This window comes from Amblyomma mixtum, chromosome 8 (assembly GCF_055824585.1).
Source record: "Amblyomma mixtum isolate Tamu chromosome 8, ASM5582458v1, whole genome shotgun sequence".
In the NCBI taxonomy this organism is placed as follows: Eukaryota; Metazoa; Arthropoda; class Arachnida; order Ixodida; family Ixodidae; genus Amblyomma; species Amblyomma mixtum.
In genome coordinates, this window is record NC_143019.1 from 60,220,982 (window position 1) to 60,248,614 (window position 27,633).

Below are 27,633 nucleotides of genomic sequence, written 5' to 3' on the forward strand. Positions count from 1 at the left end.
ACGGGGGCCGCCGTGGTTAAAGGTGTGATAAAATCAGTGATACAAGGAAAGACAGCAGGCTAGCGTGGGAAGACCAAGCTCGGATTTCAGTGCAGAAACGCTAGTGTGATTAGAGTAATCCAAACAAATGAATCTGACAACACTGTTCTGTACAGACTTGAGCATAGTGATAAGGTTAGCATTGAAAGGATCATACGCTGCACATGCAAACTCAAGTTTTGGACTTATAAGCAACAAGTTTTATGGAACAAGGAACTAAAGATAAGTTAGTCGTAAGTACTCGAGAACTTGATTTGCATAATTAGTAACATGATGAATGTGATGGGACCAGGTTAAACCTTTACTTTATATATATATATATATGAATGCCAAGTTATATTTCATGGTTGTAGCCAATTATCAAATGTGCTATAGGGCGAGGATGACATCGTAATGCAGCAAGGCATTCTAGGGTTTCCATGTCAGACCCCCACTCACTTCAGCATCTGCTCTGCAGAGCTCACATGAACAACTCTTGTGACCACCTCAGTCTTCCAAAGAGCTCGTCAACTTTTGCATGCAGTTGTGGGTTCACTGCTGCATCTGAAAGCGTATCATTTGGCTCGGGCGTTTAAGACAACACAATGCAGTGACTGAGCAAGTTTATATGCTCTCCTCAGGTATTTCAGTGCCCCTTTAATGTCTGATGGCACACAAACTGCATTAGCTCACTTCACTGAACACTCCCAACCTGTTTCAGGTGAATGCACATTTGAATTATTCAGAGCAAAGAATGGTTCACAACTGCTGATCTACCAACAGAGAAATGTGGAGAATTGCAACATTCACCTGCCCCACGTTTGCTGTACCAAACCTTACCTCACCTGTTGACAAAAACGATAACCATGCTTGCCAAAGCATAACAGAAGGAAGGCACAAGAGGATCACACAGATGCCAACTTTTGATGCAGTCACAGCTGAAACAACTGGTTTTTATTATAATAAAAAGAAAAACAACACCAGGGGAAGGAATATACTCTACAGTGACACAACTTCTCTGCCTGCCTCCGGCAGAAAGTTGTCTTTTATGGAAACAGTGGGGGGGGGGGGGGGGGGGGGGAGGAGCGCAAGCTCAAAAAAAAAAATTATAGGGAAAGGGGGGGGCAGTAAGAAAAAAAAAAAAAACCAACGCACCGTTGTCAAGTTGGTCAGTCGGCCGTTGCCAGCTGCGGCAGTCACTTGGCAGTCACTTCTGTCACAAATAATAATAATAATTAAAAAAAAAACTTGCACTGGCATTGTGAAAACAACAGCGTCTCACACGCGCACCACTGTGGGATGGGAGGCTTGCATGCCTGTAGATGCTTTTGTGGTTCCACTTCATTACCTCCTCTCCCCCTTTTTCGTCTTCTAGCAATGCGGCCACGTCGTCACCGCTGCTTCAGCCGTTTTGCACACATCTCCCGACGAGAGGCAAAGTTGATGAAAAGAAGATCAGATGTGCTGTTCTAGCACACCCGCACAAACTTGCTCGTTCTTTGCTGAAGACAGAGACACTTGTTCACACAACGTGTTCTTCGCCAAAAAAAAAAAAGAAGCAAGATGGTCCTTTGGGCAAAGATGACAAAGCTTCCTTCTTTCCGAAAGCAACCAAAGCCACAGAAAATCCTTCCCAAGTTCAAGCAAATCGGGAGAACAGAATTTCTTTAATCCGGAGAGAAACAAATGCACTTGTGCTATCCTGTGTAGAGGCGCGAGGAGGACATGAGAATGAAAAAACAACCAAATGAAGGAAACGACAGGGAATGATCTAGAATGAAGTATACAAAGGCAATGTCGTTGAGCGAGACACAGCTTGAGAAGTCAGGGCCACAAAAGGGAAACGCAGGCAGGAAATGTTCGAGGCGAAACTCAACGAAAACATGGAAACACCCAAGTGCCAGTTGACATGCAGTTGAAGAAAGTGGAGTTGGGTATAAAAGACCAGCATTACAAGTGTGGAAGGTTAAAGATCATGACAACAATGAATTGGAAGATGCTAACTACTGGTGTTATATAGTCTCCATTAAAAAAAAAAAATAAGAATGACTTACAAAAGGCCCAGCTTTACACCTCAGCATTATATATATATATATGTAAAAAAAAAAAAAACCAAGATCCATGAGCACACAAAGTCTATCTGCCACTTCCTTTCCTTCCAGGCTGCCATAGCACACACTACAGTCGTTGCATCTTTGACGTTTCCCCCCAAGTTTAAGGTTCTGTTGATGCTTGATACACTCCCTTTATATATATTTATAATATATATATAAATTTGTGTATGTATACATATATATATATATATGCATGTACGGTGCGTATGTGTACACATATATATATATATCTATTGTTTATGTATAACTATGTACAGAGAAGATAAGATTGCGAGACGGCAGATGCCAAGAAGTGGTCGAGAGGGCAACAATGGTGGAGGGAGGAGAGACTGGGCTTGGTTGAAGAAACAAACAAAAAAAAAGAGGGAAAGAAGGCAGAGAGAAGAGATCTTTGAATGCAGCAACAGCGTGGTGCAGCAAAAGAAGGCGATGTCCCTTACATACACAGTTTCCCCCTAAAGCTCATCTTCTTGTGCGAGGTCTACAAAGGAAACAACAACAAAGAGACCTGGCAGAAACCAAACGAATAAAAAACAAAAACTACAGCAGCGCCGAGTTTCAACGCTTTCCTGCTTGTCGCCATCGCCACTGGAACTTCGGCCGATGTCGGGAAGAGCTTTGCCACCTGATTTGCTACGTTCGGCCATGGCACGGAGCAGTGATGGAGGGGACTCACGGAGGGAAGCATGAGTGTGCCGGTCATAAGAGGGGGAGAAGCTGCCCCTGCCATCACTTGTCTGGGCGGTCAGAATGACGGTCAGGTCCTCTGCCGAGTCCGGAGAACGTGATGCCTCCCGAGCGGGATGAGAACAGGGCGCCTGGTGGTGAGGGGATGGATGGACGAGAGAGGACGACGGCGTGCGCTCGCGTGTGCACCACGGGGGAAAAGGGCGCTCTGTTAATGGCAGGCGCTAAGATGACAATCGCGGCCGCTTGGCTGACGGAAGACCACCCGTTGTCAGGCTGCCGTCCTCCTCCTCCTCTTCTTCCTCGTCAGAATCCTCATCCGGGTAGTCGACCAAGCCGCCCTGCAAAGAACGAGAGGCGTTTGTCCCTTCTTCCGACAAGGAAAGCATGTATATGGCCTGCTCCCGTCTGCCGGCCTAATTAAAGCGATGTGAGATCCAGTTGAGTGAGTAGAACTGAATTTGCTAGCATCAAGGCTCTATTCCGGATATCTTCGCACCCATCTAAGCTCCATGTGGATAAGGTGCTGCCCTTACACGTGTTTATACGGTATGCACTCTGCTGTCACTGGCGTATAATGGAAGGCATTTTGCCTGTCACCAAAGCGCTAGTTTTGATGGTGCTGCAAAAGAACAGTTGGGACTGCGATGTGTTCTCTGCTGCGCGTACGAGCTCCTCACTTTGAAAAGCCTGGCCATATTCTTCCGCTCGCCGTCTCCATGAAGCCGTATGCCTTCCACGCACTTCGCTGCTGCATCTTCGCATATTCGAGATGAAAGAACTCTGCACAGATGAGTTCCACAAACTTTCACTACTATTCAAGTAAACCCGCAGAGAATATCAGCCCTCACTGGTGAAGATCTTGGGACTCCCTTCAGCTTAAAATTTTGGTTTACTAGATGAAGTTTTTGATCTGCCTTTAAGTCTGAGTTAACGAGGTTCGACTAGGCACATAATATGACGGCTTGGCAATTAGTGGCAGCACTGCAGCAAGTGCGAATGGAGTTCGAAAAATCAAGCAATTGCATGTGATGTGTCTGAAATTTCAAGTGCTCTTTTACACTGGCTCTATGGGGTATGTAGTGGTGCCTCGAAGAAGTCCGAATAATCAAGCGAGTCCAAGAAACCAGGGGTCCGAATTTTCGGTTGACTGTACTATGACATAATGATGAACAATCTTCACTCTCAAGTCTCTTCCCCTTCCCAAGTGTACAGTCCCAGGCTAGAGATGCTCCTCCCACCAACTCAGCTAAATGATAAACCGTTTGCCATCTATATACATGTAGTATGTTTTATTACTTTAGTATGCATGCAGCAAGAGTTTAGTGGTAATTTTCAGAACATAGAGAGGGCACCCAACTGATCGAACAAGGCAGCTTTAGTGGACTGGTCCTGTGATCAGCACAGGTAGAATGCCGTTCGTTTAAAAATTCCTCAGCAACCCCGTGTGAACCAAACTGCCTCGTGAAGTTGGCCTGTATCAATAAATTACAGAATTCTAATGGCTAAGAGATTGCTCTCACTGAACTATAGGTGCTGCCGCCACCAGCTGATCTTGCAAAACTGTGGTGACTCCAAGAAGACGTTTCTGTGCGCTCATCCTTCAAGCTAGGCTACACCTCCCTTCACTTCCAAACAGCAATTGCAGAGTCCTTTCTGGCCCCAAAGCCACAGGTTCAATTTGGGTGGTCGGAAAAACAAAGGCGTCACTTTCAAGGAGGGTGTGGGTCTTGAGATTGGAGGCAAAAAAGTCAGCTTTTAGAAAAACAGTTTTTCGTACAAACATACTTCAAACTATACATCTCTCTGCAAAATATCCACGCTTAAAAACGATCCCAAAGTATGAGAAAAATGAATACTTAGAGAGCTGGGTGGTTGCGCGAGCTTCAAAATGACAATGCAATCGCAATTCCGAAATCCCTCTCCAATCGCTGCCATTTTGCTATCGTTTGCAAGCTTGTTTTGTGCCCTTTCGACCAGCATGTTTCCAGATGGTATCAAGCAGTCCAGCCAAAGCTAGAGGGATTTTCCTGCGAGTCAGTAAGAGCACACACGACTTCAAGCCTCTTCATCTCCCTTTGTGGCTTTACAAAGGCTTACAGGTTTTCTCTCTGATTTGCTTTGCTTAACTACGAGCTTGATATTCAGCATGAGTACAGTAAAGATATTTTTATTGGCCTCTACATTATGCATTAAATTTAATTAGCTGCATTCCTAAATCACCAGCCAACCTGTTCTGTAAGTTTTATGCATAAATTTTTTTATTTTTATTAGCAATGTATTTTCATAAAGGCACAAACTGCATCTTGGGTGACTTTTCAATTTTTCGTAATACAAAAACTTCACTCCAAAGCACCGCTGTTACCAAAAAGCATACAGCAAACGTAAACAGCTCTTATTTATTTATATACACAAAAATTAGAGAGGGTTACTTATAACTATTTTCTGGCAAGTTCGCAAGGAGGCACAATGAGGTGGCTCGCTTGAGCGGATGGGGAAGATCATGAGGAGACACAATGCTAAAACTATTCTCGCGCGATGCTCCGCTGGGAACTGCGAGTGGAGTGAACAGTAAACCCGCTCTGCTAAAACTCTCTAATATTTCAAATAATTCATAAACATTTTTTGGCTAATGGCTCGTAACAAACAGCCCTATTAAATCACAAAATTTCTTATAACTGACATTCTAACTGTGTATTCCAACTCTAATGGCAAGTTTGGACTCTACATAAAAATACACACATACAGAATGACTTTAACCCTTTGAAGGTTTTTGCCGTATATGTACGGCGGCGGTTTTCTGTCCCGCAAGGTCTTTGCCGTACGGGTACGGTTTCGATCTTCCGTTTGAAATTTTGCGCCAAAAGAACAATGCGTGCTCACTGGGGGGTGCTGCCACCTCTTAGGACTTACAAGAAGTGTTTGAATTTTGTGCTGCCTTCTTACGGAGATAAGCAGAACTTATTTCTAGCTTTAGCGCGGCGGCACAGACTGCGGCAACACCCCTTTTGTAGTTTTGGTTTCGCCGCATGATCGCAACGGAGTCGCGCGAAATTTTGATTTTCTTTTTGTCAGCACTATCTTGCAGGGTCTGCCGAAGTTGATTTCTATCTTTATTGGCGCTGCTCTTAGCTTGCTTACCACCGTTGCTCGCGAGGTATTCTCGCCCTCTGTGGCAAAGGCGCCTACGCGGTTTCGATTCCGCCACGGGATCGCAACGGAGTCGCGCGAAACGTGTTTTCTCTTTGTGGGCACAGTTTTGCAGAGGCGGCGAAAGTTGATTTCTATCTTTATTGGTGCTGCTCTTAGCTTGCTTATCACCGTTGCTATTCTATTCTATTGAACATTTTCCAGTTGTGAGTGATGCTGTCACCAAAGTACTGTTCCTAATTTCTTTTTTACTATTTATTCTCGATTATATACATTTTGTAGATTCAAGATCCGCAATAAAGTAATTTGACCACCCGGGAAAGTTTTCTTCAAAATAATTCGACCCTCAAAGGGTTAATAAGAATCCCAGCATAAACAAAAAGAATAGTCTTAAGACCCTTATCTCCCATCAAATTCAATTCTTTTCAGCAATAACTGTGTCTTCTGCAGCCAGGCAGCCAGAAAGAGCCGCAGCACCTCTTCCACAAACAGTGGGCAGAGATCTGCGTTCACTGCAATGAGGTGATGCCTGACCTTTCGCTGCTGAAGGGGTCCCGTTGGGGACTTGACCTCCACCACTGTTGTGGGGCTCAGTGGTCCCCCTGCAGGGTTTGACGGACTCCGCCGGCCAGGACTGTTGTTCAGGACTGGAGACCCTGACCTGTTCAGGGTGCGCACGTTCTCCTTGCCTTCTCTCTCTTGCGCTGCAGACAAGAAAAGGAAACGCGAAGGTGTGTGAAGAAGCACCAGGGGGTTCTCAACCTTGTTAGCCTCGGCAAACCTCAATAACGGCTTTCGAAAGCCTTGAGGAAGCAAGCATGTCCTGGATTCTGTCCCTTCCTACCTACTACCGTGTTTACACAACTACAAGTCAACACCCCCCCCTCCCTCCATACAGCATACCCCCATGCTCAGTGAGATGAGCATAGTGTAACCTACTACAAGATGCAGAGTCTTTATGGCATGTTTTAGCTAGCAGTTTGTTTGATTAACTCTGGGGACTGCTTAGTTACCTTCTAGGTCTAATGGGTACCCCTGGCGGCCTCAAAAGAACAACACAGCAGCACGAGGAAGTTCACCACCCTCTCTCACTAAGCCATGAAGACGCTTTACCAGGCAGCAGCAGAAGGTTGCAGTTTAAGGTTACACAAAGGACTGCAATACGACTCAGAAAAAAGGCACCGGAAATAGATGCTACAGAATTTACTGAAAGAATTCACAATCAATAATTGTCAGTCTGAAAAGTGCTTGTGCAACATGAATCATGTGAACTTCCACACAGGCGGCCTCACCTTTTTTATCGAGGATCTTGCCGAGCTGGTCAAACTCAGCATCCAGGCGTCGACTGAAGCTGTCCGCCGGGGCCACGGCACCCGGGGAGCCCTCCAGCTCCTCCTCCTCTTCTTCCTCTTCGTTGAACCACATCTCCTCATCTTCCTCGAGCTGGCGGGGGTCGCGCCGAAAGCGCGCCGCTGCCAGGGCTCCCGCACCCCCGACGGTGGGGCCCAGGGTCGCCCCCGGCACACCCCCGCCCCCGCCTGCCCCGGCCCCCCGGAGGATGCTGCCTTCGAGGGAGGGCCGCTCGCGAAGCCGCTCCTGGTGCTGCTCGTAGCGAAGCCGGAGGGACTTGAACGTCTGCACGTAGTCCACCTTGTCCAGGACCTTGCCGTAGCGCTCCACCACATGCAGGCACAGGGACTTCACGTCGTCCTGTGACACACACACAACACACAGTCTTAGTGCGACAGCAGCTAAGGGCATATTTGCCAGTTCAGTGACATCGTTGGTGTAATATGGAAGGGCATGAGGAGAAAAGGGAAATAAGATTACCAGCACTTGCACCGCGCACTACGGATTTGAGGCGCCCTCTGTGCGCAGCAACACCAACTAGTGCGTCGTTTTCACCCATGCAAAGAGGCACTGCAGAATTTCGAGTGATCAAGAGTTGGTGTTTTGACAAACTAGTACTGTTCAAATATGACACAGCCTTCCTCAAACTTCACATATGGTGCGCAAACACAGCACAACGGAGTTTTTTGGTAAGCAGTTTACGAGTGGTGCAGGCCTCAAAATAATATCTCACTGAGCACATGCTTTCACATGAAACGGGGTTAATTTCCTGTGCCTCAGAAAGCTACACCCACACATAAGATGAAGCTTGACGCTCAACAACTCAACCTCATAACATTCAAGGATTTGTCAGTGAAACAGTGTGAGCAAACAGAATGAAAGAAAACTGGGAACAGTATACTGTAGCATTGTACACGAGCATAAGCTTACAAGCAGTAAATGAGACCTCGAGTATGGAGTACGCCAAGCCTCGTTAGTGCAAGGCAGACATGATGCAGCCTCAGTAAACACTGCAGCAAGTGCACAGTCACCCAACGTGGCACAGTGATATACACTCACCACCCGGATGAACTCGAAGAGTTCGAGCACGGCCGAGTCAAGCAGGTTGTAGCGGCCATTGTTGTGCCGGAAGGCATCCACCACAGGCCCAAAGAGGTTCCCATTGATGATGTACCGGTTGTAGAACTCGTCCTTGAGGCCCACGATGCGCCGCATGAACCGGAGCGCACAGAGCACCAGGAACGTGAACCTGCACCGGGGGAGGACCAAAGCGAAGGTCGTGACTTAAGCACATGTTACAGGCATGCACGTTATACTTTACAATACAGTCCAGTCTTGAAACTAAAGGAAATGCTGCAACAATAGCGCTAAGGTGTAACCTCAAGATTCTGAAGCATTTGGCAAACAAAACTTTTCTTTTACCAAGGCTACACCTAAGTAATGAGAGTGACTTATTTAGCCCACAGCTAGGATACAGAAATCTCCATCAGCATGCAAAAGCAGCAGCCAAGGACACCTTCCCTCCAACTAGTGTTCAGCAGCCAATTGCCACACCTGCCCAATCACGGTTTGGTTTGGTTTATGGGGTTTAACGTCCCAAAGCGACTAAGGCTATGAGAGATGCCGTAGTGGAGGGCTCCGGAAATTTCGACCACCTGGGGTTCTTTAACGTGCACTGACATCGCACAGTACACGGGCCTCTAGAATTTCTCCTCCAAAGAAATTCTAGCCGCCGCGGCCAGGATCGAACCCGCGTCTTTCGGGTCAGCAGCCGAGCACAACCACTGAGCCACCGCGGCGGCTTGCCCAATCACGGTGCTGAGTATCCAGCCTAAACTGCTAGCAACACTGTTTCTAAAGCAATACAACTCGAAATAGCCTGCACTGCCAAACCACGCTGCGAGCCCGTGCGGACTGGCTAGGACATCTTGAAAGGAGCGATTTCAAAAGTCTACCACAGGCTTTGCTTAGCTGAGACCTAGCCTTTGCTACGTGAGAACTTCGACACGAAGAGCGACCCACTTGGAGCGCATGAGGACGAGCACCCTCCGCAGCAGGTCCTTGTGCAGCACGTAGTTCTTGATGTGGTACGAGTGGTGCTCCACGCAGAACGACAGCAGCTCCACTATCAGGCCCAGCAGCTGAGCTGTCTGACTCGTCTCTGCAAGCGGGCGCAACACGAGAAGGCGTTTGTCAACAGCGCAATGTCAACAGACAAAAAATCACAAAATGGGCGGCAGGTTGGTGATGGAATGTATTGGGATGAGACAAAGAAGCGACGTTATCTGGTGAATTTTCCATGATCTGAATCGCTCGAGGAAGTGCAAGCAACAAAATACTGCAACCATATGAAGCACTCGAAGACTCTGTTGCTCACTGCAGATGAAAGCAAAGCAGCAAAACACTGCAACCATGTGAAACACTCATAGACACTGTTGTTCACTGCAGATGAAAGCAACAAAAACCCCTCAAACCAAAGAGTCATTTGAGACTCTTCAGTATGCATATCAACCAACTAGCCACTAGCCCAACTTTCTGCTCTCCTAAGTCATTTGAGAACCTTCCCAAACAAACATCCCTACAGCCGTCCCACCATGGCTGACGTTAGAGCCCACATCACATATGTTGCCCAATTTCTCGACACATGATTTATTTTCAGCAGCTTTGAGATAATAGTCTATTCACGCAACTGCATGGGCAGCTCCCAAAGCTTGTCCATGCCGCTATCGGTCAGTGGAGTCGGCAAAAGGACGCGAAACAATCCGAACATCACATAAGCACACAGCGTCAAGACAAAGAGTACACACCTTTGCTGGGTGCATCACCAGTGGTGTTGGCAAGTACTGGGGCTATGAGTACGTGCATGCAGTGCTTGTAGAAGAAGTTGAGAAACTCGGACTTCTGAAACAGAGGGTGAAGAAAGCAAGGGGTGGGAGGAGGAAAAAAGAAAACGCCCATGAAGCAGGCCGCCACTTTTCAAGAAAAACCTTCCACCACACACAAACACACAGTTCCTGCATTGCTTTCATGCACTTACCAGGGACAATCAACCTAGGCCAGCCATTCTCGATCGCAGATAACACGTTGCGAACTCCGTAGTCATCAACAAAAGATACGTATAAACCCAATGAAGTGCGTGTAGAGGCACCAGTGACAAAAGACAGGCCAGGCTACTAAATGCGGCCAGAGATTCTGCACATTTTATAGACCACAGATGAAATAACCAGCTAAGCAACATTAGCCTAGCTAGTTTTCCCGGGCCATCTTTGTGACGAGCTGCTATGTTAACAGAATTGTGTTTCAAAACAACTGCTCTTCAGGTAGTCATAACGCATGACCTCACCAATCAGAATCACTATGTGCAAGAACTTCAAGGTTCAACACAGTTTTCGATTATAGGAAGGGAAGTTAATTGCTCTCTATTTATATATCAGTATGTTTGCTCTAGGCAACAAAGGCTTTTGATGGTAAGAAAGAAGGGTAGCTTACATATTTCCATGCTGTATCAGAAAACAAAAGCAAAAAAAAATGCACACTTGTCCCTAACCACAATTTCTCAACACACGATTCACGATGGCTGCATTCTCTTTTTTTTGTCTGCAGGAAAGGCAGGCTACAGTAAAAACTCGTTCAGATTTCAATAAACCGAACAAATGCTTGAAATATACAAACTAATTATCCTCCCTAACAAGTGGCAGCATCACACGCGAGGAGGCTTCATCACGCAAACAGCGAAAGGCATGCGATGACAGAGTAGTTATAGCAGATGAAAGATGGAAAAACACGCACTGGTGCTGGAGTGGTGAGGAAAAAAAAGAAAAAGAAGGCAAGCACCCATCTGCACACTAATCAGCATCCAAAACAGAGCACCGCTAGGCTCAGTTGGCTGACTGATGCATGGCCAACAGCAGTAGTCGTCACTGTGGTGGGCTGGTGCAAAGCTCAACATCATGGGTTCAACATGGGTACCGAAAATCTTTTTCATGCGAAACGCAATTAACATTTTGTAATGATCTCTACGCATTTCTGGACACTGGCTTTACAACAGACTGTGTATTTTTTAATTCAGCAAAAGCATTTGATAGAGTTAACCCCGATTTACCCCTATTAAAGCTCGCCAAGCTAAACATTGATCCCTTGGTTTTAAACTGATTCAAGTTTCTTTTTATCAGCACTAATGATAGTGACTCTTCTGAAGGACCAGTTGGTTCAGGGGTGCCTCAGGGCTCCGTTTTAGCTCCGTTAATCTACTTCCTACCTAACCAAATAGCAAGGTCCATCTGTCCATTTGCCGACGATTGTGTCATATACCGCAAGACTGAAAGTAGTAACGATGCACTAACACCCCCGCGTGGTCTCAATAACAGTGCAGCCTGGTGCACGCTTTGGCTTGGTATTCACCCCAATGCAGTGTGACCAGGATTGAAACAAAAGGCATGAAACAGCAGTATAATGCAAGTTAGTGCTTGAGAACCACAAGAACCTTAAAAACTGGTATCTCTGTGTTTTCCCTTCTTTCACATCATAGCTGCGGCCACTGCCGTTGTCGTCATTGCAACGATGACATCACAGAAAGTCTTGTGGCGATTTCCGTGACCTCTATGAAGATGAACACAGATTCCTGCTACGCAGACACCATGCTGACCACAGCCATTGTCGTAATAACAAAAAGTTTCTCAGTTGCTCAAGCGCACGCCATCGCAATGTCGGTGAGCGCTCCAGGAAGCATTTATATGAGTGAGCCGTCCTGTCATGTGCGGAGGCGTCGAATCGCATGGAAGCACGACCAAGTTCGATTCCACTGAAAAGTGCATTTTTGATAATTTCAGACAAGTACTGATTGGGGGTTATAACTTACAGTCACCAGTTTAGCCATTCAATGCGTATACGAGAGATTTCATGGCAAGATTAATGACGCCATTTGTTGGACAATCAAGACAAGTGTAGAATCAAAATGTGGTTTCGGTTTCCCGGGTTTCGCTGTTTTGTAAGGTGTTCTGCTCATATTTTGCATTGTCAAATCAGAACGTTAGAAAATCGCCCAGAATTGCATTTGAATTTGCCACATCAGTGGCGCTGCGGACAAAGTTAAATTGGTCCGTATTGATAGACTATTTCAAAGACATAGAGATCACTCTCACCAAAAACAGCTTTTAAAAGCCACGTAAGATCAAAGGATACATTACAGGTGTTACCATCACTGGCAGATTTCGCAAGTAAATTGCATGTGTCGACATTGAATTTTGGACCCTGATCCCAGAGTTTACAGTAAACTAATTGGCACACTGCACTTTGGTTGTGAAATCAGCCAATAATAGCAACACTTGTACTTCGTTTCTGGTGTTTTCTACTTTATAAAAGCTCCGTTTTCGAGTGAGAGTGGTCTCCATCGTTAACTACAATGGCAACAGGAGCAGCAAGAAGGTCGCAAGAAACAAAGAAACGGCAGCTCTGAGGAAAGGCTGCCGAGGGCCTCTCTTCACGACCACAGTCAAGCAAGCTCCTGGCTGTACCAATGGCCCATTCAATAACAATTAGTGCCCCACAAAGACTCGCTCAGCAAATGAAAAGACCAAATGAATTGCTGCAAGTGAGAAGGGAACTCACAGTGTCGAGGGAAAGCATGTTCTCAGGGTCCAGCAGTAACCGCAAGATGCCCGAAAGCTGCACCGCCCCACCTAGGTCTGGGTAGAGGAAAAAGGTGGAAAACAGAACTGAATGCTTCGTTCCACCAGAGTCACACAAGAGCTTTGTTGCAAGCGCCCAAGTTCAAGGCGTCACTTAAAAAAAAAAAAAAAAACTGGATGAACTCTCGCACATACCCGGGTCTGGATCACAGATCATCTGCTCAATGATGATGTTGATCAGGAGTTGATCCTGCACGGAGTAAAAGTCGACAAGATCAGAATCTCGCCCTCAACGCAATGCATCTACGGTGGGCACTGCCTCCAGGGCTCACAAAGCACCAATCGAAGGTCACGATGAATGTGAGGAGAGGTATGCACAAGGTCATTTGTGGCCTCATTCATGCTATATGTGTAGGACCAAAGGTATGTATGGCTTTAAACAATATTACTGCTTCTGTCACAAATACATCAACAGCACAGTGTACAGCTGAAATAACACAGTATGCTTGACTACACGGGTGATGTCCTGCAGTCTAATGAATAGAGTTAACGCTGGTTAGCAAAATGTGTGAGTGTGTGCGTGAGTGAAAACCAAAACAACAAAAAAAGAAAACCCATCGACTGCAATCTGCATAACTATCAAATGTGCGTTATGCAAATTTCCACAACAATGTCACTACATAGTCAGCTGACTGATACAAAGGGATGACAGCATTTAGCAAAAGAAAACGTACTATCTTCATAACACTGCAACAGCAAAAAGATGAATGAATGAATGAATGAATGAATGAATGAATGAATGAATGAATGAATGAATGAATTTCAGAAAAGGACAGACTGATATCAGGAACGAGGGAGAAGTGTCATCATGGGCATAGATGTCTCGCTCAAGTCTCGAAGATTGTCGCACAGATAATGAAACTGACAGAGTTCAACCACACGCAGTAAGCAACTGCAAGTTGGGAGGTGTAAATAATAAAAGTGCCCTTTTTTTCTGCCCCATGAGAAGAGTGCGACAGTTTCCAAAGCAAACTGAAAGCAAGCTGGGTAGACTTTTATTCACGCCCACAGCATGCTGAACAGGGCTAATAACTTCCCACTCTAGGGTAGAGGGAAAAGTGATGCAACTCACGTCGTCCTGCACGTTGGACTGCTGGAATGCGTACTCGCGCACCATGGACGGACTGTAGTCCACTAAGTAGGAGAGGATGTCGATGGAGGCTGTCTTGATCACCGCGTCCTCCATGCCCTGGACCACAAAGAAGTAAATTTATGCAGCATGTAAGAGCAGACATCATTTATCCAAGGCCAACTCCAGGAGTTTTTTTTAAACATTTTGAGTTGATAATCGCATCATGCTCTTTCGAGTCCCCTTGCTCCACTACAAAAAAACGTTTTTCAAAACACCAAGTAACAGCATTTAAAAAAAAGTAAAACCCAGGAAACCAAACTCACAACTGGGTTTCTAGCAAACTATCACTTCACGACAGGCCGTCCTACGATGTTATGGGTACTGTCACAAAACCTATCGTGCATGCGTGATTGGCCAAATTTGCTACTGTAAGTGAGATCTTGGTTCATTATTTGTCTGAAATGACCAAAAGCCAGCTCAGACTTTTGTCCTTCAGAAAATGCAGAGCGAATATCAACCCCCGTGCATCCAGTAACATCACACACAGAAGGCTGTCAGTAGAAACCTCCCCAATTGAGGCCATGAAATGGGAAATTTTAAAATTCATTATCCCGCTGCGAAATTTAGCACAAAGGCACAGAACTGCGGAGGATGTATCGTGAAAGCTTCGGCAGGAAAATCGGAGGGAGAAAAATATTGGAGTTGGCCTTAAAGGGAGGCTGGTCTTAAAATGAAAATTTTTATTATTTGAGATAAATGAAATTAGCTGTGTATATGTATTCCTCCCTCAAGTTTACAAAAATGTAATTATTTTCAGTGTATATATACCAATTAATTCCCATATTATAAAAAATAACTGAACCGTAATTAGGTAACTCCTTACGGGTCGTTAAGACACTTCCCATTGATATTTTTTGGTTTCAATTGAAATGAAGCTGTAGCCAAAGACCTTATTAGTAGCTGAATGTCACATTAGACCTTGGAACTATGCAGGTAAGTATTTAGGAGTGTACTGAACCCCAATATGCCATTTATGAAAAACCCAAATTTTCACATTTTTTTTTAACCATTTCAAGACCCACGTCTCCCCATAAAATATAAAAAGATTCCTAAGGCAGCAAGTGTCAAAGATGAAGTGCTACAGATCAAGAGAATGAAGTACTTACCAAAGTAATTTCCAATGCTTGTAGAATACCTAAACTTGATAGTGTCTGCAACAAACAATAGTAATAAAGAAACTCAGTGCCAAACAATGCACCAACAAGAAAATCGACAAGAATCTTCCTACACAACCACAGAGAAGCCAGCAGTAATAGGAAGTCCATAATCAGGACCGGGAAAATTGCATAATGACAGTAACTTAACACTTTCCACGAAGGAGAGACATCATATGAGCATCCCAATAGAAAGTGCTTGAACGGAGTCACAGTGTCACGTGAGAGGTACAGAAATTCTCACAGAAAGCATTATTCTCAACAGTGCAAATGAACAAAAGTAAGCAAACAAGCATAACTAAGGGCAAACATGACATGAGGGTTGACTCTTACAAGCTTTATATGGCCAATTTCCCAAGCTCCGTGCACACACAACATTCACCGGCACCTTCCAACCACACTGCATGAAATAGCCACCTCAGGGAGATGGGGAGACCCACCTTAAAAAATGATTCTCTACACTGCGGCTGTAGCGTTTGTGAAAATGTACAAAACTCCTTGAGGAAAAGCACGAGGTCTCGTCGCTTGTCGTCATCTGTTGCCTCGTCTGTCAGCTGGGCAAACAGTTCACTCAGAAACTTCTCATCCTCCTGCAAGGCACGAGTAAAACAAATGCAAACATTAAAATGGGTACAGTGAACAGCATTGCAGTGACACACCACTGCAAGTCTCGAAACACCTCAACAAGACAGAAACCACTGCGCTTTCGACTTAAGGGGGGACACTGGTCTTGAAAAAAGAATTTTATTAATTTAGTCATAGATATGAAATTTTCAGGGCACATGTATTTTTGTGCACTGATTCTAGAAATGTCATTTAATTTCATGTAAAACAATTCCTTGAGCACTTATGCACATTTTATGCAAGTATTTTGCGGAGAGTTTTGAAGAAAATTTGCTGCAGGAAACTCGCTGAAATGTATGCCATTGGATTCTCTTGACAGCAAGGAATACAATAAGGGTAAAATTATCATCCTGGCTCTCATAGAACTTGAGTAATAGGGTACTGAAGCTGCCACTTCAGAAACAGGAATACATACTTTCCTTCTCATTTCTGAAGCGACAACTTCAAAACTCTATAACTTAAGTTCTATGATAGGCAGGATGATAATTTTACCCTTATTGTATTCCTTGGTGTCAAGAGAACCCAATGGCATACATTTCAGTGAGTTTACCGCATTAAATTTTCTTCAAAACTTTCCGCAAAATAATAGCATAAAAAGTGCATAAGTGCTCAAGGAATTGTTTTACATGAAATTAAATGACATATTTAGAATCAGCACACAAAAATACACATTCCCTGAAGATTTCGTAACTGTGACATCATTAATAAAAATTATTTTTCAAGACCAGTGTCCCCCCTTAATAACCAAGCAAACAGGCCTGAAATTTCATGCTAGTGTTGCCTTTGTCTGCAAAAAGCTGAACGCCCACGGTTTCAGGAGCGTGTGCACGAAGGCCTAAATATGCACTTCACTGCATAAGACACTCAGATAGCGATATAAACCAGCCCATGCTAGGAAAAGTTGCCATCAACATGGTTTGTGTTCAGCCACCTGGAGCATGGAGACGATGTCAGCCTTGTTGAAGAAGATGAACGATGAGAGGGTGGAGAGCATGTTCTCCTCGAAGACCGAGGGCGTCGGGAGCACCACATCCTGGATGTACTGCACCCGGTACGTCTGGTGTATCTTGGCAAGCAGCTCGGGGTTACCCAGCGGTATCACCTCCCGAAATTTCGACACCTGCAGACATCGCCACAGCAAAGGCATCCCTGCTCAGTTTAACTCATTCAGGATTTTTTTTTAAAAAGTTACTGCTCAGTGTGTGCAGACATTAGGCGTCACCAATGGTTAGAACAGGCTTTGACTGCAAGGACCAAGTCTTATTTACATGAAAAGCAAATTCTGTAGGGAACTGTAAGTCAATAGCCATAGTTTTTGAACTATCCCTACACATGCCCCACTCTCTTGTATTTGCGCTATCACACCTGGAATTGTTTCACATCATGAAGAAAAAAAAAAAAAAAACGGCCCCAGAACAAATGCACATCACCATGAATGCAAACAATGGGTGATTCATCCCAATAGGGGCCTGTTTCCCATGCAGAAGTGCACTCCGTTTCATACATAACACTCAACGCTGCAGAGGCTACGGAGGAGCGCCCACAAGACCACATTACTCTGCCATGTATAATTCTTTCTTCTCGAAGCAGCAGTGAGTGTTTCGACGAATACAAACAGCAGTATAAAATGAAGTGCTATCTTCGGCAATCACGGATGAAGCTGTGAAGAGGTGGTCACTGTTCGGGCCTTCTGGCTACGATTTTCACCGAGTTTGAACTATTTTGTAGGCGTGAATGGAGCCTTGAGCGATTCGCCCTAGCAGCCACGTACCATACCACCTCGAAGTCTAAGCGAGTCGCAGGACAAAAATGTGGCAAGAGGCAACACGAAGTGCAAGAGGTTGCCAGCCACGGTACACGAAATTTGTCAAAACAGAATATGCCTGCGCTCACTTTAGCTGTGCAATGAACTACCGTATGTTCTCGTATCGGGGCCACACCTTTTTTTTTTTTTGCACGGCTTTGACAGGGTGCCGCCCTTACATCAGCCCAGCATTCTTCCAGACAATTTTCTGTCCCGACTGTGTGTCCCCCTTTTATCCTGCGACACGCATTTTTCCGGCAAATTCCTGCAGCCCTGGCGAATACTACACTGAGACCACAGACGATAGGAAGCACACAAGACGGTTAGCTGTGCTGAGGCACCATGGTATGCGGTTCCAGGCAGAGTCTAGCGCATCAGAAGACGCGTTTGTGAATGCACCGAGTGCCATAGGTTGTTATCATTATCTATTAGCTCCTAGTGGAATGCACAGGGTGGGCAAAATTATGGACACATAGCAAATTTTTTTGGACATCTTCCCCTCAAATTACCAGCTGCCACATTGGGGTGCAGCCCTTACTCGAGTATATGCGGTACTTTTTGGGCGTGAACTTGGGCCGAGGGAACAAGTGTGCTAGGTTTTGCACAGTTGACCGCTACATATAAAACGGAGTATAGCATTGATCTGCCCATACACAATAGGCTCTTACTACACAACAAACGAGAGACTGATAAGTGCACACACGCACTAGCTGTTGATCAGTCCTGCCTCTTATCATTCATCATAGCACTGCATAAACACATCCTATACAGTCACCAACTAGACTAACACTGTAGACTACAAAGCCCACATCATGCTTCTGAGCTTCCAAGATCCACTGAAAAGGGCTAAAGCTGTCAGGGTGCGGGAAGCAAAGAATACACAAATGTGCAGCCGAACCAGACACCAACCTGTCTGAGGTAATCCCGATGCCGCCGCCTCTGGCCCGGTGGGCAGCCCGGCTCATACTCCAAGATGCCCACAACGTCCAATATGGCATCCTCAGCAAACATGGCATCGAACAATGCATTCTTGTTCAATAAGAAGATCCCCTTGAAGATGTCATACAACTGGTACAAACCCTGGAAAACAAGCACCACCCCAGTCAATCTCACCACCCACACACGCGATGTGTGCAAATAATAATAATAATAAAAAAAATCTGGGATGCTGCCAAACAAATATGTACAAATTTTCACTGCGTCTGCTGCAGCAGGAATCGAGATAATACGACAACGGTCCTGCTGAAATGTTTGCACGATGGGCACAGGCATGTAAAAGCGAGGGCTGAATTTTCAATTACCCCATATATGGTGCAACATTTTCTGGGCGCCACATACAATGCAACGCACCTGTTATTTAAAAAAAAAATAATATAAGGAAGAGACCAAATTGAGAGGATTTACGGTAGGCAAAAAGGATAGATCAAATCCTTTCAAAGGATAGATAGATCAAATCCAAACATTTGGTCACCACTGTTTCCACTTCGAGTTATTTATCAATTCGCTCTCGCCCTACTATAAGCTTGCCGTCCCGGTTAGCTCAGTTGGTGGAGTGACTGCTCCAGTGAAGTGGTGGTTCCGGGTTCGAACCCCGGACCAGGAGGAATTTTTCTTTAACTACGAAGTTTCTGAGAAAGCTGTATAGCTGGCTGCGCTTGGGTGGATGTCAATGAGTAATTAAATTACTCCCACATTGCAAAAACGATAGTTGGTCCATCCCCTGACCTAACTAGCCTAGGCTAACAGTCCCTTTCGACACATCCAGTCTAGGAATGCCGGACTATTGCAATGGAACCCTCCCCACCTCTGATCCCCGACCTAGGCCAACTGACTGGTCCCGCATACCTCCCGGTAGTCGAGGTCCTCGCAGGTGTGGAAGACGGGCAGCAGTCGTCGGATGTAGTCCTGCTCCTCGAGGGCGGTGGCCAGCTTGTCCCGCCGCACGGGCGAGGGCAGGCAGCTCTGCACCAGGGCAGCCAGCTCCCCCAGCCGCTGGGTCTCGCACGGGGGCAGCTCCACGGGGGGCAGTCCGTCGCTGGCCTCCTCCAGGTGCTCGTCCTCCGACTCCACCACGTCCTGGGTGATGTCCACCGAGGGGTCCTTGCCCTGCACCTGCAAGGGGCACAGGAAGGCTCAACGTAAGGTAAGGTTAAAGGGGCTGATCGGCTATACTTCAGGTGGATTCTTTATGCCACACAGATGCTGACTTGAAAAGAATTTCAGGAATCGATGCACAGGAACGGGAGTTATTCAGTGAAGAAATTTCAAAATACAACAAGCAAACAAAACGCTGCCCTCAACTCGATTCTGGCGGGGCTTCCCACTCCTATTTCGCTCTCCCAATGACGGCACCTGGCGCAACCAATCAAAACAGCCAGCCAGAGCACATCGCGGAAGTTTGCACTCCGTGGTTGCCTGCTCTCGGCAACTCGTTCTTGCTGAGACTGGCAGCGTCGTTTCCACACCAGAGCCCCTGGTGGTGTATTTTTTACTTGCTTTGCAGGGCTTTTATCTACGACAAACAAGTTGTTTTTGTTGATCTAATATAAAACACCGACAGGTGACAAAATGTGTCTCTATTTATTCACAGAATTTGCAGTATATTTACTGTTTGTCCAATCATCAAGCTCACGCCAGTGATGTCATATCCGCTGCTAAAACCCGCCACTGTGTGGGGACACCACCAGAGCCATGAATTTGTTTTTGGGAGGACATTAAAACATTAAAAAAACGGAATATACGCGTTATTACCGATGCTAATAGCACCATTGTAACTCACTGTATGCGATCAACAGGCAAAACAATCAACTAAGAAGATTGTGTTTCTGGGCCCCTTTAAATAAACGTTGCCCCCTATGCTGTGCCGTGAAAGACAGCGTACCAAAGGGGCTCTGGATTAATTCCGACCACCTGGGGTACTTTAACACGCGCCGTGCAGATGGCAGCGTACCTGGCAGATCTTCTCCCATATCTCGTCGCATCCAGCCTTCTCCTGAAAGCTCAGGGCAAGATCATAATTGTCACCTTCCGACCAAACGATCAGCGTCTCCTGGAACGAAAAGAAGCAGCAAAAGGAATCAGCAGGGCGAAAAGATTATGATACCAAAAGGCAGCTCCCAAGAACCCAGCCACAAGCAGACAAGTGTCCCTGCTTGGTCACGCTGCAGAAAGCATCCCATTACGATGAAATGTCAAACTACGAAATCTAGACATCTTTCCTTCGGAGGCAGGCATGTCATGTGACATTAACCCCTTAACTGTTTTGGACGAGCTGTGCTCGTCCTTGCCAAGCCGTCCCCAAACCGTTTTGGACGACTGTAGCTCGTCCTCTCTGAATAGGTTCTTCTTTTCCTCGTTTCGGACGAGCAGTGCTCATGTGTGGCTTAGATGACATTTTGCTCGACAGATGGCAGCACTGACCTGTTAATTTCGTTTTCTTCTACCGCATAAACGTTTTTTTTTTTCGTATGGCAACCTGGATTTTAAAATGGCATCCAGCGGAGGCGACGCGTGTTTTGCTGGCCCGTCTTCTCGGAAAAGACGCTCTTCTTCGTCGTAATCTTCTTCAGACGATGGTGACTGAGACACCGAAGTGTACATTGTTTCAGGGAGCGAGGACGACAGGGCTGACGCTGTGCTTATCAGTTCTTCCGATGAAGAAGTGGACAGCTCAGAAGCGAACTTTGCGAGCACGCGTCAGTGCATGAAGGTCAACGTCAGTAACATCCCTACATGACCCCCTCGGTTTCCTTTTCTTGCAGTTCCCGGTAAGATGTTCACTATAAGCTTGCCTGATGACTTGCTTGAATATATTTATCGCTCATTACCAGCAGGAAGTTGGTTTTCCGTAATGTCAGAAATAATAAACTTGAATATGCTAATTTGACTTCGTGTTTGCTTCAGATATTTTTTAAAGATCGAATTCGTGCTTTTTATTGCAATATTATTTGAAATCAGGAATAAAAAAATAAGCAGTTTTGTTAAGAAATTCGTTGATATAGCAAAACGGTGAAGGGGTTAAGAAGCCTGCCACAAGTAGAGCTCAAATATTTTATCTTGGAGTTCTTCCACATATGACATCATTTTTGGGCTGCTGCTGCCTGCCATAAGTGGTACGGCAGATACTAGACTTCATATGACACAAAGTCTTCCTACAGTAAATTAAGGTATGAAGCCACTTTCAAAAAGCCATATTTTTGATAAAATTCAACTTTCAGAAAACTCTGTTTCATCAAAATGTTGACTCATTCCTGAATGAACTGCAGCAAAATTTACGTTTCTATCTAACACCTTTACAAAGACACAGTCAAAGTCGTAACCCCTGTGCATCTCGCAAAACGAAACTAAATGTTTTCCAACCACCTAATTTTTCCTGCTTCATTTTTAGCCTTAAACTTATCATACCTGTTTCTTATCATCCATGTCTGCTTTTTTTTTTTTGCATTTAGTTACCAAAACGCTCGCAAAAGTGATGCAAGATGTTTGGAACACAGTGGACAGTTATGTCAGGATACCAACACTGAAGTTTTGTTTTGTGTCATTTCAGCAATGGTCACAGAGGTAGGTTGTGAAGCACATTGGGATCAAGTCTGGTCTGTACACAAAGCTTGCCCGACAGGTGACCAACAGTGTCTCTGGAAATCTTCCTTTGGTCTACAAATGCCAGAAATACACATACAAAAAAAAATTGAGCTCCCACATGAGCAAAATCAAGAAAACTTAAGAATAACGAGGAGCTGTGCAACAATGAGGGGGGGGATAATAACCGTTCTGGACGTCAGTTTATTGCATTTGTAGTCATTCCTAATCTCCTTTCTCGTTTTTCTTCTACTTTTTTGCCATTCCCTCTTACGCAAGAAAACCTAACTTTATGCCTGTAGATTTTTTTTATTGAAACCATGTACTTATTATATATCAAGCTGTGCAATGAACCACAATAAATAAAATTGCACAATTAGTTTTTCTTCCCGCATTTTTTTTTTTGGTGACAGATGCCTATATGAAAACCACTGCTTTTGGCCGTTCCCCTATTATACAATGACAATCGATGTCTCCTTAATTATTTTGGTGCACTGCACAGCTCCTGTCATTATGAGTACAGCAGTGAAAGCAATTTGATATGCGGTGAACTAAAATTAAGGCTGCTGGCATCAGAGTCATACTTTAGTCGCTTTGGGACGTTAAACCCCATAAAACCAAACCAGAACATAAAAAAAAATTAAAATAAAATACACCTTTCCTTGACATTTCAATTAGGATAAAACAATGTCCTCCTTAAAACAGCCAAACAATTCACTGTTTTTATATGCTATTAAAAAATGTTTCCGGAAAAGTGGCCTCAAACCTTGATGCACCTTATCTCGAAGGGACGTTCAGGACAACCTTTTTATTCTCGGGACAATTTTCATCCTCAGTAAAAAATGATTCTATACCTCTTTCTGGCTATCTTGACATCTGTTCGGCAGAAAACATGCTTTTATTGATGAGCCAAATGCATCTAAAAATTAATTTTTCCCCACCACTCGATTCAAATGCGAGAGGAAAAAAAAAAAAAGATTCCTTTATCGCCGCCTAAAGTTGAATGATTATGTGGCCTATGCTTGACTTCACAAGTAGTTTGCAACACTGTGAAAGAGCTCTCGTCTAATCAGGGCCAAGGAAGACAACAAACAGACCCTCAAATATCTGAGCAGTGTTGAGACTATTTTTCTAAAATGTGAAAAGATAGTTCAGGATGGTGTTTTTAAAGTACAGCGAGCGTTTCATTCACTGGTTAAATTAGAAGAAAGTCTGTACAAACATAGCAGTGAGGAGGCCTACTGCAAATTGCTGCACAGCCATTCATAAACATGTCGTACACCGCATCAGTAGTCTCTCCTGAGCACTGCAGCTGAACACTGCTGCTCTTTCCTGCCCATGGATGGAGCCACCAGTTTGTGTGGGGGTTAGGGGTGCGGAAGGTTTGGTTCGCAGTGCACGCCATTCTGATTGGCGGAGATCACCGCAACCTTCACAACACTGCAAACGACTTGCATGGTGGAACACTCCATGACCACCGTTTGGAATTGAATGGTGGTGTAGCCCAGCCTCAGAGATCCGTGTAAAAAGCTGTTTTGACATCACTGCAGTTTGCTATCGAAAACAGCCCGTAATGACCATACCTGTGCCTAATATTTTTGCCTTCCCTAGATTATTAAGGCACTGCTTTCAGTGAGAATAGCCTCCTCGTCATAAGAATGCATACTAGCCAACATTATTTTTGTCCTCTGTAAGTGGTGTCAGCATCTCTGTGTGACTTCAGCATCCTCTTATGCTCAATTCACAATTTTACACCGACTACTTTACCGCTTTCAGTTCTACGAAACCCACACACACACACACTGGAATTTCACAATTGTCAAAAATTTTGCACCAGGTGAGTAGTGCCAAAGACTAGGTGCTGGTCTCTCGGTGAAGCTTTGCTCCACGTTTCAACACTAAGTTCAAGGAGCCAATAAGCTTATTTCTTCTTTCCAAACAAAAACCAAACTGTCCATCAATATACACAGAGCTTTTCACAAAGACATGGTCAAGTTTGGCAAATCACTACTTCTAGCACACTGGCATTGATGACGACGAATTTCTTATGGAGCAAGGGCATCTGTGGCCAAAGAGCGCCATGGCATAAGGTTTTTTTTTTTTTTTTTCGTCTTCTACCCCGCACCTCCTGCTCAAACGACTAGGCCATTGCTGCGATAAGGCACTGGCATTACTATATAACAGAAACAAGGCATGTTTTTCTTTATAACAGCAATGCGGACCTTCTGAGGTCACTAGACTACTTCTAACTACTACTATTGAAATGTGCATAGTCATGGAGTGTATACGGTACAGTCAAAGGGCTACAAGAGGCAAATGCTTGCTACTAATCAATTCTGGCATCCACAGTTGTTCAACAAATGGGAAAACAACAAACAAAAAAAATGTGTCAGGGACAAGCAAGCAGCAGCAGTTCCGCAGACACAAGAGGCGCTACGAAAACATATAGCCCAAGAAACGAAAGATAACAGACCTGCAAAGAACAGGCACTGCGCATATATAGGCTGGAAATGCCCACCCCTCTTATCTACCTGAACAGCAGACCCGGCTATCATGGCCAGTGTTGCGGCAACTGCAGCAACGAAGGCTGTTATCAGCACTGCGTGCAGACCACTACATCACAAAACACCTCCTCAATGGAAGCAAAGACAGTGGCGTCAAGCTGTCTGGCACATCAGGCCACAGCGAACAGGAACAAAACCACAAAACTTCTTCATCACTGCGTCGGCTATGACACACGGGACGTGCCACGAAAAAGCAGGTTGTGAAGCCTGCGCCTCCTCTTCCTAGTGTACACTGTCTTGGTCACAGATGTAACTCAAAAGCTTGGAAGAGAAAGGCTGCGGCCAACTCGTACAAAATGAAGGGAATGAACTTCTACCCTATTCAACAACACACAGAACTGCTTTGCACAATTTTGCATCTCGTTAGGAGTCCCAACAGCGGCCAGACATGCATTGCTAGTTTCTACATGCAATGACACGTATTTAGGAAAACCTGCAGTTTGAAATAACGCCACTGTTAATGTGTAAGAAAGCAGATGTGCTCTGAATGTCCATACTGATCGTGACACAAGACACTCGCACGGGTTATGTGTACAACGTACAACTAACAGAAAGCCAGTGACACGAAGCAGAACACCCTTGCGCTTGCATGCATTACACACACTGTGCTCTTCTGGCTCGGATTGTGAAGGGATCTTTAAACGAGTTGCACTATGAATGGTCCCTACCTGTTGCTTCTGGTAGGCGGTGTCCTGCTGGATTTTTGATTCCAAGAGTAACGAGCCTGGTGGGGAGAGAACGCAAGGGCAAATTAGAGTCACATTCCAAGCACTGCGCAACACGACGCGTCTTGCGGGCAGAGCCTGTATAGATCGGCGGACTTCGGACCCGATGTCCGACTACTTCACTCCGCTCGGGCCTCTCATCGCGCCAAAACTCGAATATCGCATCGGCGCCCGGATTTCGGCATGCTCCATGGCCCAAACGAATCAATAAGTAAAAATGGGAAAGATGGGGCGCTGAAGGGGGAGGGGAAAAAATCGACATCACGCTCGTCGACGTCGCTCGACTCGCTTCATCCAGCCCAGTTCAGCGTCGACCAAAACGCGCACACAGGTGGAATACTCCACAGAAGCAAGCAAAACGCAGCTGGCAGGTCAAGTAGATGGGCAGAAGGCCTCAAAAACCGCGTTATTTTCATCGTCTCGCGAACGCAAAGCTCGCCGCTGAGCGAGAGGTTGCAGACGATCCCGTGAGGAATGTAAACAATAGAGAAGCCCCATTTTTAGGCGGTCTCGGCTCGACCGCGTCCCTCGACGACGGGCCGGGGCAAAGCGCGCGAGGACGCCGCGGAAACGCGGCTCAAACATGCAGGTCGGCCACCGAGTGACGTTTGGCCGGAGTATCCCGGGGGTCACGGAGGAAGGGGAGCCAGGTTACTCACCGTCAGACTCGGCTCGCACGAGAAGCGACATAGCCTTGAGCCGCTCGACGTACGACGACGACACATGGCCCGTGCCGCGGTCATCCCACTGGCGATCGGCGTTCAAGGCATACAACTTGACGCGTCTTCTCGTATCCGCCATACTCGTCGTCGGTCCAACGACGTCGGGCGCTGCTACTCCGCTCTTCGCTTGACTGTCGCGCCGCCGATCACATCCCGATCGCTGGGCCCCTGCGGCGGCACCGACCACGGCTCAGCACACAGCTCCCACGGGCCCCGTTGGGCCGCCACTTTTGCACGGCACGGCGCGGAAGCACGACGCCCGCCGGTCCGTCCGGCTGCTCCGCCGACGGGGATGCAGGCCGCCAGGCGAAAATTTAAATTGTTTTAGGGTTAAGTATGCACAGCTTTTAGGCTTAGCACGTATCTCGGAAAGATGCCACTGTGCTAGCCTGGATTTAGGCTTCGAAAGAGTAACAAAACCACGGCGAAAAAAGCATCGAAATTTTACACAGCGCGACCAACGGCTGTCTTGGGAGGCATGCTGCTGCACGCAATCCGGAAAAAGTTCACGAAGCCAAACAATCGTCGCCGAACGCGTCCGGAGAGTCCAGTGATGAGGAAAAAACTTACCAATTGCTCACCTCACCTACAGGGTGAATACAACGCCATTTTGAAATTGCCAAAGCACTACGGGGTCTTCTTTTGTGGAGCCAGGGCGCGGCGCGAAATTCAAAGCCTTTGACGTCACTGGAGCGCAAACGGCACAACAGCTGATTCATTTCTTTTGCGACTTGCGGGCACGTTTTATTGTTTACATTCCATCGTTGACATGAAATCAAAGAGAATTCGAGTTTTGCGTCACACCCCGCTTGAACTTCGCATCGCTAAGCTTTCGGAGACAGTGGGATGAGACGCGCGATAAAAAGCTACAAAACGAGGAAGCAAAATGGTGCTGCCCGGTGCATTATGCCTGCAGCGAAACTACGCGATGCTGCGCACTAGCATTTAATACGCTGAATATTATCAATTTATTCGTAAAATATGCAAGTTGTACACCTCAAACAAATTAGGAACATCATAAAAGCCCCAGATAAGCAACAACGGTAAGAAATTCACGATACAGGTGCTAAGGCAAACGCTTTTGCAACATCAACGATAACAGCAGAAAAGGTGCGTGATTGGCCGCACCTTTCAAAGCAAAGACGTAAGAAAGTAGTTTATCGGGGATTCAGCTTAATTATTCGCCAGGTACGCAGAAATTTCGTAACTTATACGAAAAAAAAAATCTGGGCGAAACGAACGCTACACCACATAGCGCTACCAAAAACATTGAATGGAAGGACGGAAAGTTACCACACCACTTTAATGTCACCGCTAGGCGACG

At 45.7% G+C, this 27,633-nt stretch overlaps 1 protein-coding gene across 3 annotated transcripts; it reads right to left on the bottom strand.

Annotated features, from left to right (window-relative positions):
• Positions 1-939: 939 nt before the first annotated feature.
• Positions 940-27,005, bottom strand: flfl (serine/threonine-protein phosphatase 4 regulatory subunit 3 flfl). 3 transcript variants are annotated; one of them, XM_089558264.1, is made up of 18 exons: positions 26,880-26,985; positions 26,247-26,477; positions 25,531-25,586; positions 20,671-20,769; positions 19,566-19,832; positions 18,630-18,800; positions 16,845-17,036; positions 15,733-15,882; positions 15,245-15,289; positions 14,079-14,195; positions 13,142-13,196; positions 12,927-13,003; positions 10,127-10,220; positions 9,342-9,480; positions 8,379-8,568; positions 7,262-7,679; positions 6,504-6,673; positions 940-3,160 (listed from the first exon to the last, which is right to left on the bottom strand). In XM_089558264.1, the coding sequence occupies exons 2-18, from the start codon at positions 26,386-26,388 to the stop codon at positions 3,044-3,046; spliced, it is 2,499 nt and encodes an 832-aa protein (XP_089414390.1). In that variant the 5' UTR covers positions 26,389-26,477; positions 26,880-26,985; the 3' UTR covers positions 940-3,043. The 3 variants fall into 3 exon arrangements, with proteins under 3 accessions (XP_089414390.1, XP_089414392.1, XP_089414391.1); XM_089558266.1 differs by having other exon boundaries at positions 10,127-10,217; positions 26,247-27,005; XM_089558265.1 differs by having other exon boundaries at positions 16,848-17,036; positions 26,247-26,936.
• Positions 27,006-27,633: the final 628 nt, after the last annotated feature.